At 44.7% G+C, this 15,296-nt stretch overlaps 1 protein-coding gene across 1 annotated transcript in view; it reads left to right on the top strand.

Annotated features, from left to right (window-relative positions):
- Positions 1–7,890: 7,890 nt before the first annotated feature.
- Positions 7,891–15,296, top strand: part of FLT1 (fms related receptor tyrosine kinase 1) — a 171,043-nt gene continuing 163,637 nt past the window's right edge. Inside the window, exon 1 of the mRNA XM_037527077.2 lies at positions 7,891–8,396. Coding sequence (XP_037382974.1) covers positions 7,937–8,396 — 460 coding nt within the window. The 5' untranslated portion in view covers positions 7,891–7,936. The remainder of the gene's footprint in view (positions 8,397–15,296) is intronic.

The following is a 15,296-nucleotide window of genomic DNA, read 5'->3' as shown; positions in this document are numbered from 1 at the left end:
AGCTTGGTAGTGTTGTCTTTAACCCCTGCATCACCAGGGAGGCACAGAATCATGCAATTATTTTTAGGAAACTGGAAAATAAATGACAGCATGCAACCAAATTAATAGTGATAAACTCTCTAGGAAAGCAATAGAATGTTCTGCAAAATAATGCTAACACCCTTCCCCACATCAAATCCATTTCTGGGAATCCTGAAGGAAATAATACAAGAGAAAGAAGAGAAGAAATGGGAATGGGATGTTGTTATTAGCTGGACTATTACACAGTCAGGTCTTCATATCTCCATAGCAATATGAAAATTACTTATGCTTTAATGCGAATTTCTTTTTTGCACATAGAAGAAGTGGGGTGTAGGCAAGAGGTGCAGAGGTTAGTGTGGAGAGCAGAACAGGTGGATTTACTGAAATACACTGTTGAGGGGAGCACCAGGAGACTTAGCCCCTAGGCCACCTGGGAGGCCACTAATGTGAAATTTTTTTAAATACAAAATTTTGTCTGTACTCAACAAACAAAAGGAACTGCACAAAAATTATATAATCAGATTGGGGGGAAATAATAAAAAAATATTGTTCTGGTTGTTAGTGGAAAGCAGCTTATGATGTGTCTTTCAGTTAATTATTATTTTTTAAATATTTATTTATTTATGCAAGAGCTGGGGTACAGGCCAGAGGTGTGGGGGGTGGCGGTGAGAGGATTCACCAGAGACAGAGTGGGGAACAGAACAGGCAGACTGACCGAAGTACACTGCTGAGGGGAGCAGCGGGTGAGTCAGGAGAGGTCTGCTGCGCCATGTGGGTTGCTCCCTGGCTGGCCGGGAATCGAACTCGTGCTGCAGTGGCTGTGGATTGCTTCGTAGGTTATGTCTTAACCCTTGCACCAGCAGGGAGGCCCCTCTTTCAGGTAATTAAAAGCAATGTACTCAGCGTAGTTAGAAGTTGTTTTTATGGAATATTATTTTTACAACAGAGAGCTATCTAAAGTCACATATTACAGTCAATTCTTCCCTCCACGGAAAGGTTAGGTGGGCTTGGGACCGAACTTTCTTACAAATATCAGATTTTGCATCTGCTGATGGTTTGCAAAGGCCCAAGACCAGATTTGGGCTGGCATCAGGGTGAGAAGGGCTGTGGTCTGGGGCTGGCCTTCTCAGGACTTCTGCTACTGCTGATATGCATGAAAAGTACATCTGGGAGGAGTCGGAAAGAAGTTCAGGAAGGAAAGGGATGGTCTTCCACCAAAGCCGCCAGCAGACCTGCCCTGAGGCTGGGTCTGCAGTTAGGGGAACTTTTGAAGAAGGAAGGCTGAAGATGGAGAACTCTGCTTACTCAGAGATGGAAATTTAATTCACGAGTTTTAATAAATTTCCTAGTCATAATCTAGCCATTATACGAAATGTGAACATTTGTACAGTTGTATGCTAATACATAATCTATTTCATAAATTTATATATGATTTTGCCCTGCATTAGGATACAACAATCTGATAATGAATTTCTTCTTCCTTACCATGTATTCAGCCAGACCATCACTTCAAGCCCTACTTTGATTCAAACAGGAAAATAAAGTAGGTTTACTTCATTTTACTTACAATTGTCCACTCACCTCAAACTGACTAAAACCAAGGCCAGTGAGAACTGGAGGAGTGGGGGGAGCAAAAGGGACTACGCAGACGACTATTCGGGGTTTGTTGGTGGGAGAGCTACTATCCAAGCGGAGAAATCCTATTGCTGTTGTCAAGTATTAACAAAGATGTAAAACAATGGCACTCCATTAATGAAAAAAAGGTCTTCATAGATCTAAAATAAAATAAAACCAAGTCCATCTGTCCCTTCAGAAAGCCTTCCAGCACCTCCATCCTGGCAATGTTCAGCTGTTGTAGAGTCCATCTTGGAACCTTGAAGTTCTCTTGGATTCCTCCGCTCCCCCGCCTTGTCTCCAAAGTTAATTCTTTTTTTCCATCCCTTCTCTGAACTACCAACTAGAGCCATCCCCATCATTGTTTTCCCCATCATTGTTTCAGTCTACCCTATCACTTCCTAGTTGTTTGTTTCTTCCTAACTTTATTTCTTTTTTTTTTTTTATAGAGGCATGTTTTATTTATTTATTTGTTTGTTTGTTTGATGGTTTGTTTATACATGCACTGGGTACAGTCAGAAGCACGGGAGGGTGAGAGAATTCACCAGAGCCAGAGCAGGGAGCAGAGCAGGCAGAAGGACCGAAGTACACTGCTGAGGGGAGCAGCGGGCGGCAGGAGAGGTCTGCAGGCCATGTGGGACCCTCCTCCGGTGGCCAGGGAGCAGCCGGGGATCGAACCGGCGCCGCAGAGGCCGCGGGCAGCTTCGCAACCCAGCACTCAACCGCTGTGCCACCTGGGAGGCCCCTAACTTTATTTCTTAATGATTTATTCCTTTCGGTCTTCCTTCCTTTTCACCCCTCTGTGCCAGTCTAACCACCCTAAAATAACCCCTTCCTAATAGTGACCAGATTAAACACATTTAAATTTATTTGCCAACTAGGCAAGTTCCCTCTCAGCCTTAGCTACTAGGACATGCTCTACCTGTCCCATGCACCCCTATCCTCTACTGGCCCCTCCACTCATTTCCCACAGCTGAATGGTTTACTCCCTCTCCTTGTCAGAGGGAATACTCCCTCTCCTCTCTGCTGATACAAATCTGTTATTACCTTCAAAACCATTTAGTAATTAATAATCCCCTTTACTACTCTAACTACATCATGTTCTTGCTTTTAATGGCAATATAATTGTTTCCTAATGTTTTGTGTAATGTTTTGTGTAAGGCCTTCTCAAATAAACTTTAAGGCCTTCTAGGGCAATACTTACGTCTACAGTGCTACAATTGTCAATAAAACTGCCAGTGTTATGCCTGGGGTATGTGTATGAAAATATTTACAGAATGAAAGAATACATGACATGAACCTTTTTCTTCTACTTGCTCACCCAGGTCACTGGACTAAGGCTGGTACAAATATCAAGTGAAGCAAGAATATTGATGTGTGTGTGTGTGTGTGTGTGTGTGTGTGCTTGAGAGAGAAAGAGAGAGGCTTAGAGGGAGATGCATATGTGTGTGCTTAATTGGCAAAAAAACATTCCAGTGCCAAGTGAAAATTATTTTGTAATTATTTATAATGATACAATTGAAATGTATGCTAACATTTTACAGCTGTTAAGTATTATAGTTACAGAATCTATATAGAAGCATGTGAAATTAAAAGTATTCTGCATGAAATATACCAAAATGATCAAGGTAGCTATGCTGAAATGATGGTATTATGATTCATTCTCCAGGCTGCCCTGCATCTTTTCATCTTTCTAAGATGTTTATACTTAAAAAATACTTTAAAAGTAGGGCCTTCCTGGGCCTCCCCTAGTGGCACAGTGGTTGAGCGCTGGGTTGAGAGGCTGCCCTCAGCCTCTGCAGCGCCAGTTCGATCCCCGGCCAAAGGCGAGGGTCCCACAAAAAAAAAAAAAAAGAGGGCCTCCCTGGCGGCCTAGGGGTTAAGCTTCAGCACTATCACCACTATGGCCTGAGTTCTATCCTGTCCAGGGAGCTGACTCACATCTGGCGCAGCAAACCTCTTGCATCACACCTGCTTCTCCCCTCAGCAGTGTATTTCAGTCAGTCTGCCTGTTCTGTTCCCCACTCTGTCTCTGTTGAATCCTCTCACCACCCACCCCCAATCTCTGGTCTTTACCCCAGTTCTTCTAAGCAAAAAAAAAAATTTTTTTTAAAGATTGATTGATTGATTTATACAAGCACTGGGTACAGTCAGAAGCACAGGAGGGTGAGAGAATTCACCAGAGACAGAGCGGAGAGCAGAACAGACAGACTGATGAAGTACACTGCTGAGGGGAGCAGCAGGCGGCAGGAGAGGTCTGCGTGCCATGTTGGACCCTCGCTGGTGGCCGGGGATCGAACCAGTATTGCAGAAGCTGCGGGCAGCTTTGCAACCCAGTGCTCAACCGCTGCGCCACCAGGGAGGCCCCTAAGCAAAAATTTTTAAAAAGGATGTTAAAAAAGTAATACAAGGATTATTAAAGGTAATATATATTTAATATAAGAAAAAGCCAATAACTGACAATTATGTGCAGAGATAAAATTGATCCTAGCAAAATTATTCATTATAATGATTAGATGACTATTACACAGATTTCCTTAGCCAACCACTTTTTCTGCATGTATTATTTCCTTTTCTGTTTTGCCTTGTCTCCTGCCCTAAGCTTCTCTAATTATTTGTTTGGACTTTTTTTTTTTAACTTTCCTAGAATACCTTTAAGAAAAATTACTTACCTTATTACCTCTTCTATTACTGGCAATTATTCCTAAATAATGACTTGGTAAATGTTAGTGAGTAAATAGGTAGCCTCCCTCAACGAACATACATCCAGAGATCATGAAGCAAAGAAACACTTTGAGTCCTCCTATGGTTTACTCAGCTGCTACAGATCTCTTAATTTATTCATTTATCCAGCTCGGTACTTGTCAATGATTTTAATGATTGATCATAAAAGAACGTTTTCATATTCTGGATAATTTAAAGCAGGCGATATAGAAAATGCACTGAATGGCAGAATCAGAGAACAGAAAGATTTCAACAGGCCCGAAAGATGGATTAAATCAAACAAGAAGCTTAATAGGAGAGTGTATAAGGATCTGCAATTTAAGTTGTCCAAAGTTGTGGCTGTACAAATACAGCCAGGCCACAGTTCTTGTGAAAAAAACAAAACAAAACAAAACTCAAGGGTTTAAGCAAGATTAAGTTCTGTAATCATATGAAGTAGCCATCAGAAAAGGCTCCTTTGGTCTTAGGTTGCAGTAACAGAAGAATAGTGTCCATGTCATAGCCCCTGGAGTAGAAGGAGGAGCAGGGATAACTAGGAGTCCAGAGAGGAGTGTCAAAAATAAGCTGAAGCCCCCAAATAAGTCAAATGAGATCAACAGCAGCAGGGCCAGCCTATGTGAAGAGCAAGTATTCAGAAACAGAGGGAACATGTGGAGCAGAAACAAGAGAAACAAGGAAGTGCATGGTGGTACTCCCTAAGGAACTCCATCAGAACTCATCAGCTTCTGACAAATCTAACCATAAGTGTGCCTGCCTGGTGAACTGGGCAGAACTTGCTAAACACGATAATTAAGTATGAGCTCCTTGGACAAGGAGCCTGAACAGTCAAGTGGATATGTATGTCTTGTGAGGTGGTGTTTCCCCCACCCCCACCCATATAACATAAATGGGTTTTATAAGATCATTTAGTTCATGGCATCAACCCTACATATTTATGCTATGCATTTATGGAGCATAGCTCTTCTTCAGTCTGAAGCTACTTAGCCCATGTGGGGATGAGATTTCTGATTGAGCCTCAGTGACTGAGCTGAATAGCCCCTTGCTTGATCCATTGTAGGAAGATGTGCTGTGTTTCCTTCTCTCTCTCACACTGCTGCTCCCACACTATTATTCAGTCTTGAATATTAAAGATGTTGGTTTTCACCAACAGCATGCCTCTGAATAGGGAATAGAAAGAACCCTCAAGAGAATGTTTGTAGCTGATAACAAGAGAGAGTGTCTGGTTTTGCAGGAGATGAAATGTTCTTTTGTATGTGAGCAGGAAGCAGGAGATAGTCTGCTTCAATAGCTTTTTATACCCACAGGCATGTTGAAATTGATCTTTTCCATCACTATTATCTATAAAACCTCTTTCTTTGGTGATTTAGTGGAAGAGTGGTGTAGCTTATTCTCATTCAAAGGTATTATCTCTCTTGGGAGGGGGGAGGGTTGAGAGTCATACCTTCATTCCCCAACATTTTAGCTTAGACATTCATTTATTCTGAATGCTAAATTTTAAGCTTAAATGAAATCAGGGGCAAAACCATGTGACAACTTGTAGCATCTTGAGTTCTTTGTTCAGATGGTAATACAACTAACATAAGAAGAGGTAGTGAAAAACTGGGCAATGTTTCAAAAGAATAATTGAGGCATAGTTATGGAGGACTACTCAATGCAGAATAATTTTGGGGTAATTCAAGTCGGAGTTGACCAGGACTCTATTAAACTTAAATAACTGCTAGTATGCTAGTATTGCTGACAGCAATTTAAGATTATGAAGATTGCTTCAACTGTATCAAATACTCGCTCTGGTTTACAAATAAACTTAACGTAGATTCATTTCTGGCAACAGGTATGTGGAGTGTTGTCTCCCTGTGTATATTTGAAAAATCAAACAACAATAAAAAGTTGTTTTAAACATTGTAGGTTGTACCACTTTACCCAGAGTCAGCTAAGCTTCTCATGAGAAGCCCTCCTGAGTTTTGTGCCAGACTCTCTTCCATGTGCCCACCGAGAACTCAAGTCCCCTCCAGCACTGCCATCTCGCCCTGAATTGTTGTGGCTTCTTTACCTGTCAACCTCCATTCATATTGGAAACCCCTTAGAAGGTGGAGATACCTTCCCTCTGGTGTTTTCCACCCTAATGCAATGCCTGGCCTTTGTGAGGTGCTGCAGAAGGTACTGCTGACAGCTTCTTGGGAGAGAAGCAGCTCTGAGTGAGGAGGAGGGATCCCTTGGCTCCTATGAAGTGTCCTGCACTGTGACCTGGTGGGAGACCAGCTTCCACAGGATTTGCTGGCAGCTTATGACCCCATGATGCCTATTTACTTTTTACAGAACAGTGATGCTGTGGTTTGGAGGAATCAGGTTTGGAAACATTGGGGAGAATAGGGTCATTGGCAAAGTACAAAGAACTGGTGAAGCAGGCCAGGGAGCCATGACTTGCAGGTCTGCCTTTCTTTTGAACCACGAGGGATGTGCCAGGGTGAAGGGGATCTCTCCTTGTTCTGCCATGCAGAGGTGTGGCCACTTTGGGTTACCCAGCCTTCCCAGGAGGTTGGTAATTCCGTCCTTCAGGAAAAGTGGTTGGCCCCATTTAGGAGCCATCACAGTTCCTTTATCAGGACCATCTGGCAGTTTCCAATAGAGCTATCTTTCGAGCCAGCGGTATTACAGGAATGGAACTGGGCTGCTATGCAGAGCCTAGGATGATTTCAGGCTTTGAGGTAATGAAGACATAAAGAGTGGAATTAGCGTCATCGCAAATGATCTACCGTCTCAAGTTAATTTCCTTCGGTTTTGTTCAAAGAGCAGCAGACTCGCTCATCTTGAGTAGCAAGCTGCCATCAGAAAGATTTTTTTTTTTTTAACACATAAGAAATAAAGTTCAAGTGCTCAGCCCTTATAAGTTGGGAGCAGTTTCACGCCTCAGCTTTTTTAAAGGTATCATCATGGTGTTATCCCTTGTTTTGCTTCTAGGAAGTGGAGGGTTTAGGAAATGAGTTGGGCGGTTGCATCCATGGACCGAAAAGGACAGACTCGCTCCCCGGGGACTGAGCGGGCTCGCTGTCTTTTTCCCCTGAGGTGCCAAGCGAGTGTCCGGTCTCGTCGGATGGTCCCGGTCCAGTCTCCGGTGTCGAGGGTCTCTGGCGCCTTCGAGTCTCGGGACAATCCGGAGGGTCTGGGTGGCGGGACAGCACCAGAAGCGCAGGGAAGGGAAAGGAGCCGGACTGAGCCTCATTCCTCCTGCCAAGAACAGCGTCGCGGAGGCGCGGCCAGCTTCCCTTGGATCGGACTTTCCGCCCGGGGACCCGAGCGCAGAGCTCCCGTCCACCTTCTCAGCTACGGGCGGCCCCCGGGGCTGAGTAAGCCGGGCGGAGGGAGCCGGCAAGGATTTCCTGAGCGCCAAGGGAAAGAGGAGGGGACCGGGGCTTCAGCGCCGGGAACAAGGACCCTGAACCTGCCCAAGCCGCGCTGGGCGGCCGCGTCGCCAGCACCTCCCACGCGCACTTGCTCTCCTCCCCTGCGCGCGCTCGGCCCCCGCCCCTCTCCTGAACCGTGGGGCTCAGGTCCCGGAGGAAAGTAGGTGGGGAGGCGGATGAGGGGTGGGGGACCCCTTGACGTCACTGGAAGGAGGTGCTGGGGTAGGAAGTGGCCTGGGAAAGGTTATAAATCGCCCCCGCCCTCGACTGGTCTTAATCGTGGTCCGCTGGAGGCTCGGAGTGCGCTGGGCGGACACTCTCAGGCTCCTACCCGGTGGCGGCGCCTGCAGCTCGGAACGGGCTCCCGGACTGGAGCTCAGCGCCCAGGACGCGGGGCTGAGTGGATTACCCGGGGAAGTGGTTGTCTCCCCGGCTGCAGCCGCGGAGAGGGGCGCTCCCGGCACGGGGTCGGAGCGCCGGGTCTGCGTCTGCGGAGTTTTAGAAGACAGGCTCGGGCTGCTGGCCCGCGGGGAACAGCTGGCACCCGGCAAGCAGGCCGCGTCGCGCTCACCATGGTCAGCTGCTGGGACACCCGGTTCCTTCTGTGCGCGCTTCTCAGCTGTCTGCTTCTCACAGGTGAGGCGCGGTTCCCGCCCGAGGCGCCCGAGGTCTGCGCCCGGCTTTGGGACGGAAGTGGGGTAACACCCTGTGGGGTCGAGACTAGCTGCACGAGGATAGCGAGACGCGAGCCTCGGCAGGAACCTGAAACACTAGTTGCTGCGGGCATGCCTAGGGCCGTGGCACCCTTTCTGCTCCTCTGGGCAATCTTGTGGGCGCCTCCGAGAGAAACTGGCTGGGGCCAGCCGGCATCATCCGCTGCTGGCGAGGCGCTCTGATCGCGCTAGGACTTCCCCTTTTCGGCTGCAGTCGCTGCTTTTCCGCCCGGCTGCCGGCTTGGAGCTCTCCGCCCAGACCCCAGGTTCGGGGAGCGCTGCGCACCTGGACCTGCCGGCGTCCAGGATCTGCTCCCCAGCGGCTTGGCAAAGGGCCGCAGAGCCCTCCGGAGCCGGGAGCAGTTTCTCCTAGAATGTCCTGCAGGCTGCTTAGGGAGGGATGGGCAGATTAGGGGGCTGAACCGAGACCCGAGTGTTGGCTATACTGTTACTGGTCACCGTGGAGTGCCTAGCGAGGGATGGAGAAGAGCCCACTTGTAGGTCGCGCGTCTGCGGGGTGCAGAATCCCCGGAATCCCAGGAAATGTCAAGCGCTGCTATCTTTACACTCACCTGGCGCCCTAAGTCCGGCTGTTCCCGGGGACGTTCCAGGAGCTTCCACTCCCTCCCGCAGCTGGCCTGCTGTGCTGTGCTCCCCCACCCGGCCAGGCGTTTGCGGGAGCAGGTGGGAGGTGCACAGTCTAGCCTGGGGGCCAACCTGAGTGAACCTGACAGATGGGGCAGTCAAGGACCCAAATACCGTTAAATTTCGAAACTGCAAACCGAGCCTTTAAATTCCGAGAGAAGAAACGACGAACGATTTGGACAGAGATAGTTTGAGAAGTCGGTGAGCTGTACCCCTTTGGCCGGCATCAGGAAAACAGCCCGCGGTTACTGTGCAGGCCGCTGCAACGAGGTGTGAAAGCCGAGGGGATTTAGGAGCTCGGGCTGGCGGGTTCTGCCTAGCGGGCGGAGTAGCCAGGTCCTCCGGTGCAGTCCCCCTAGGCGCCGAAAGCCAGGTTTCGGAGCGCCTTTCTTTTAAGCCCCGTTAAGAAAAGCTAAAATAAAATGTTATTGCAATGATTCCCGGGAAGGAATGTCAGTAGGGTTGAGCATATATATTTTTTTAATGCTTGTTAAACCTAAAATGCAGTAACTGTTAAACATTCTTTCCCAGTGGGAAGACTAATTATACCATTACTTTCTAAATAACAAGTAATAGTTCCAATTAGCGTGGTGAGACTATTGAATCGGGAGAGCAAGAGAGAGATCTTAAAGTCTGAGAACTCCCTGTAAGTTGGGAAAGTTGCTAAAATAACGTTATTTTCTATATTAAAATTCCACTTTTTGTTTTGAAAAGTCACATTTACTTACTGGATATAATTGTGTAGAACTTAAAGTACCTTACTGAAGTCCATCATCTTTTATGTAAAGGTAAATCTAGGTAAATTACTGTGAATCCAAAATACGGAGGAAAAAAGTATTTATTGAATTTTCTGCTTTACACATCTTTATTTTTGTTTCAGATTGTGGTTGACTCATGAAGTATAGATCAATTTGTGATCAGGAGCAGTTTAATTCATAGAAATTGTTAAAAAGGGAGTGAGATCTTGCGATTTCACTTGGATTTTATTTTATTAGGTCAGGTAGAAATCTTGGAACTCTATTCTGAGATTTTAAATTGTTAACTTCCTATATTTTATAAGTATTTACATATGTGTGTAGGAAGAAAGCAAAAGAAAATAGTGGCAAAGTGAGAACTGTGTTACTTGCTGATTTAGATAATGTTCTAGCAGTGGTTGGGGTTTGCAATTTTGAAGCTTGCCTTTGTAAATCACAGGTTTCTTCCTTTGATTGAAGGACAAGTCAGAGTAAAACATTTGGCTGATACTTTCTAACTTGAATCAGAAGTTTCAGACTGAATCTATGGGCTGCATTCTCTGGGGAGCTGTGTCCAAAGGTCAATTTTCTGACTCGTATTTATCAGGGGTCTCTTGCACCCACCAAGGACCCAGGTCTACTCACCTTTGAATATTTATCAATTAGTAATGTTGTGTGTGTTTGCTAGTGTGAATGCCTGCCTTGAGGTGTAAATAATCACAGAGATAATGCATTTCCCCTTAAAGTGTATATTTACCTAATTGCAAATGTCCTGAGAAAATGATGCCAGTAATTGAGATATTTTCAAGTCTTCTATATTGCAATCTATTCCTTTTCTGTATCTCAGTCTTATTTTCTTACTTTTAAGGCATCATGTCTTTGACTAATGTAATAGACCCATTCTGCCCCATTTTTCTGCTCCATTTTTCTTCAGTAGCTGACGTTTACAATTTGCTATAACTAATTGGTAATGTTTATGAATTTTGTGAGGGAAGTCTATATTGTTAATATGAAGTTAAATCAAAATGTACATGAAAATAATACCCATTTGCAAATTGAGTGTAATATAACTCTCATAATGAAACTAATTTATATAACCATTTTGAATTTTTTGTTTGTTTGTTTTCTCTGGGGTTATTGAAGCCACACCTTTTTGGTTTTGTTTTTCCAAATTACAGATCTGAAATGTTAATTATTTAGCACTTTTGTCAGTCCATAGTTTTCCAACTGATGGATCATGTTGCAGATACACTGTGGATAGTCATCGGTAGTTTCTCAATATTTTACCTTATTTATTTCAACTTTTTCTTTCCCAGTTGAAGAATCTATAATAATCTATCCAACCTCTTTTCTAGTGATCACTAAGTAGTTTTTGTTTTCATATGCAAAATTTAGAAGTTCAATCATTAGTTCAAAGGGCCTTTTCTAACTTTAAGTTTCAATGAATGGTTCCAAGAAATAAGCAGAATAGATTGTCTCCTTTTTCCTCCCTCCCTTAGCCATATTTGCATTTGGAATGGATGACCTATGAAACCAGAGCTTAGGCTGTGAAGACTGGCTTTCCCTGCTCTCAGCAGCCACACTGTATATTCTTTTTCACTAGTAGAAAGCACCTGACCAGCCTATTGACTTGGTCTTTAGTGGGTTGCAAGATCCAAGCTGTTAAAAGATGCAAAAACCAGTAGGAATCATTTTCTTGACTTTTTAGTAGAATGTGTAACTCTCGGAAATGGATTCTATTTCATCACTTATATTATCTCTTTTAAGGATACTTGTCATTTAAAACCCATGTGCATTTCTTGTTTTTTTTTTTAACTGATGCTCACTTATTTGATCTCAAAATAGTTTTTATTCTAAAAGAATTTCAGACATCAACAAGGATAGTAAACCTCTTATCTAAAATTGAACCTACTTTACGTAGAAGATCACTTTGTTCTCCTTATCAAAATCTACAGAGAGAAGTTCAGAATAGCTTGCAAAAAATAGTTTTATATTGACCTCTTCCCCCCAAATTTAATGTCTTTGAGGTAAGTTATCCAACCAATTACAAAGTTATAACTGATGTTTACTCTGGTTTGGAAAGTTCTGCAAAGCAAGAAACAACAGAGTAACTAGCTTCTGTAGTGTTTTAAATGGAAATATGTATGTGAGTAGACATAAGAATGGAGAGAGAAATGCTCTCTGGCAGTAAGTCAGCTTTAAATGCAAAGCTTGTTGGTGTTAGTCTGGTTTTGTTTGGATATCAAGTAAATATAACTTTCCAGAGTATTTTGATTGTGGATAGGGATGGAAGGCTATTTGAAATAACATTAGACCTTTTTTTTTTTTTTCAGTCAAAATATAGTTAGGGATGGTTAAAAGCATCTGTTGCATTTGGTTTAAACAATTTAATGGAACATTTCATTCTCTTCCTTTGGTCTTAAGTCTACTGGAGAAGCTTATAAGGAATGACAAGCTCTCCTGCCAGACACTTTCCAGGATCATTGTTGATTCCTCACCCACTTGGGTGCCTTGGAAATTGTAAGCTGCTGATTAACTTACTGGATTTTATACCAGATTTGGGGGGGGGGAGGAAATGGGAGGAATGGGGTAATTGAGGGAGGGCTTAAAAGGAAAACCTTTGGCTTTGCATCTGGGACTGCAGGGGGGTTTCATTAAGGAAGTGGTTCCATTGAGTCTGGTGAAGATAGTGGACTAGATTTCCTGCATTGCTACTGGGGCGGATGTGGGGGGATGTCAAGAATTCCTGGGGATTTCCCATCAGTCTTGGTAAATCTGGAGCCATTTCTGATTATTGCTCCACTCCTTGATTTGGAGCTCCTTGAGTGACTTACTCTTGTCTCACAGACACATATATTGTGGGAGCTAGATGGAACTCTTAAATCTAATCTGCTCATTATAGAGAGGAGAATATTAGCCCAGAGCTGAGAGGGATTTTTCTCTAGGTCAACAGCTGGCTAGTGGCAGGCCTAGAAACAGAACACGATGTTCATACTGCAGATAACCTTTCTTCTTCACCTTAATATTTCCTCTACCCATAGAGATGTTCAAGTGTTTGTTGAATGATATTACTATAGTGCTAAAACTTCCTTTTTCACTCTGGCATCTTTTTTTTTTTAATGTGAAAAGTTCTTAATGCCCATAGGGGCTTAAATTGAGAACATTGAAAGTATGGCTGCTTAGTAGTACACTGAGAGATTTGATGAGAAGATTAATTTTCCTTGTGAGCAGTTGGGATCCTTCCTTTGAACTGCTGCGGCTTAAATAGTTGTGGCTTCCAGTACTAGCTTCATCTTTCACCACTTCCCTCCACACACCCAGTGTTCCAGCTCCACATGCTCTATCCCAAAGAAATTACTCACCATTCTTGAAATGGGCCTTACACTTCATCACTCTGTGTTCTTTCTGTTTGTCTGCCTGTGAGATCCTTTTCTTCCCTTTACATCTCTTCTTTCCCACCTTCAAAATCCAGTTCAGAAATCACCAACCAAGCAAGTCCCTGTCGTCCCAGACAGAATCAATGATTTCTTCTGCTTTCCTGTTGCTCCTATGTGTACCCCTCCTTAAGATCATCTCACCTTCATTGTTAGGTTTTTGTTTATATGTCTGTGTCCTTGGGGAGGAGAGACCTTGGCTCGTAGGTCCCTGGGTCAGCTGACATTAGATGATTTACACCTTTTTATCACCTGGCACAGAGGCTCTTTCACTAAGTGTTGGATGGATGGTCAGATGGATGGATGGATGGAGGGGTAGGTAATGTAGCCAAACTTATCACTTCAAAGGAGAAATCTCTCTCAGTAACAGATACAAGTTTATTCCTGTATATTGATGTATTTCTCCCTGTCCACTTGGCCTCAGTTATGGCAGATTTCTTAGAGGGACAGTTCTCAATGTATATCCTCTGCAGTGAGTGACTGAGATCTTCACCGCCTCTTAGATTACCATCCCAGTAACCCCCTCCTGTTTGCCATGATGCTCTAAGGGACCTCTGAGTCACTAAATCGGGACTTGTGCAGAAGTTCTGTCTTAGCCTTAGTTGAGGAGGTGACAAGCATTCTGACTACCCTGCAGTGTCTTACACAATTTTTAGGGACAACACTGTTCTCAGATTTTATGATTTCACTTACTTGTCCTCATAGACTCAAACCTGAGTCACCGGGTGCTGGGCTGTGATGCAAATCTGAATGACAGAGACCTGGCCACACTCGGAAGCAGCATTCTGTTTCAATAGGAGTCTTTGTTACGGGGACCAAGCCAGTGCTTGATTTCCTCTTTCTTTAATATGGAAATCATACAAAAAGTAGGTTCCTGGCAGGACAACCCTACTAGGTGTGAGATGTGTTCATAAAAATCTCAGTTTTATGGTTTAGCCTCAAACTGATGCCTGCCTTCCCTGCACTCCCACTCTGAACCCCACACTCTGCTCACACCCAGAACATTCTCCAAAACCTGCTTCTCAAAGTGTGGCTCATGGGGGAGCAGCAGTAACAGCCCCTGGGAATTTAATGAATCAGAACCTGTATTTTAATAAAATCCCCAGATGTTTTGTTTGCCCATTAAAAGCTGAGATGCGCTGATTTAAGTGAGGGATTCATAGTCAGTTCTGGTGGCAGGGTCCAGTTCCTCTTCACTCTAGTGAAGACCTCTGACCGGTGTGACTAAGGGACTAGATTTGAATCTGCCTCTTTGGTTCCCACCTTGTTCTTGTATCCTGTCTCCTTCTGGAACACGTATGTCCTGAAAGGTTCGGCGGGGTAAAGAAAAGGAGAGCCAGGCTAAATTTCTCAAAGGAAGGGAAAATTTATTGCACCCCCAGGTGGACCTCACGGACCCAAGGTGGGGGTCTGTGAAGCCACGCCCGTTGTGGGGAGAGATGTCCCTTTTATAGGGTGAGGAGAGGTTAGGCAGGAAAACTGGGTTGGGGCGGGGTGGGGGGGGGGAAACAGGTTTAGGCGGAACAAAGTTGTTTTTCATGGAGCCGAGGTGTTTTTCTCCTGTTTATGGCTTCAGTTTCTGTTTGATGGTATCAGTGGTCCTGGTGTCAGGGCCATCTTGTCTTTTTCTATGTGGGCTTCCTCATTCCTGGCCCCTGCATCGACCTTTCATACCAGCCTTTTGTGGATAGGAAAAGGGGCGATGGTTCTTTCTTTTGGCTACTTCCTGCTGGAAGGGGGCGAAGACCAGGGTGGGGGCTCAGGCCTGGTTATGACGGTCACAGAGTAGGCATAGGGCAAACAGAAAAAATAAGGAGATTAGGATCAAATGCCCTAGGAGTGGTAATACCTTGCCCGAGGCTGCGCTGATCTGGAATTGCCAGGCATAGACAGAAGAACGGGAAGTGGCTTTAAGAGATAGGATTAGAAACAGAGGAGGGAGAGTCAGAGGGCCTCTACTCTGTAGGCTGAGTGGAACCTGGACCGGTGCGCAGTGATGTGTACCCAAGT

The sequence above is a fragment of the Talpa occidentalis genome, unplaced genomic scaffold (genome assembly GCF_014898055.3).
Source record: "Talpa occidentalis isolate TD23 unplaced genomic scaffold, MPIMG_talOcc4v2.1 talOcc4.5, whole genome shotgun sequence".
In the NCBI taxonomy this organism is placed as follows: domain Eukaryota; kingdom Metazoa; phylum Chordata; class Mammalia; order Eulipotyphla; family Talpidae; genus Talpa; species Talpa occidentalis.
The sequence above is the reverse complement of the archived record's forward strand: the minus strand, read 5'-3'. Positions and strand labels throughout refer to the sequence as shown.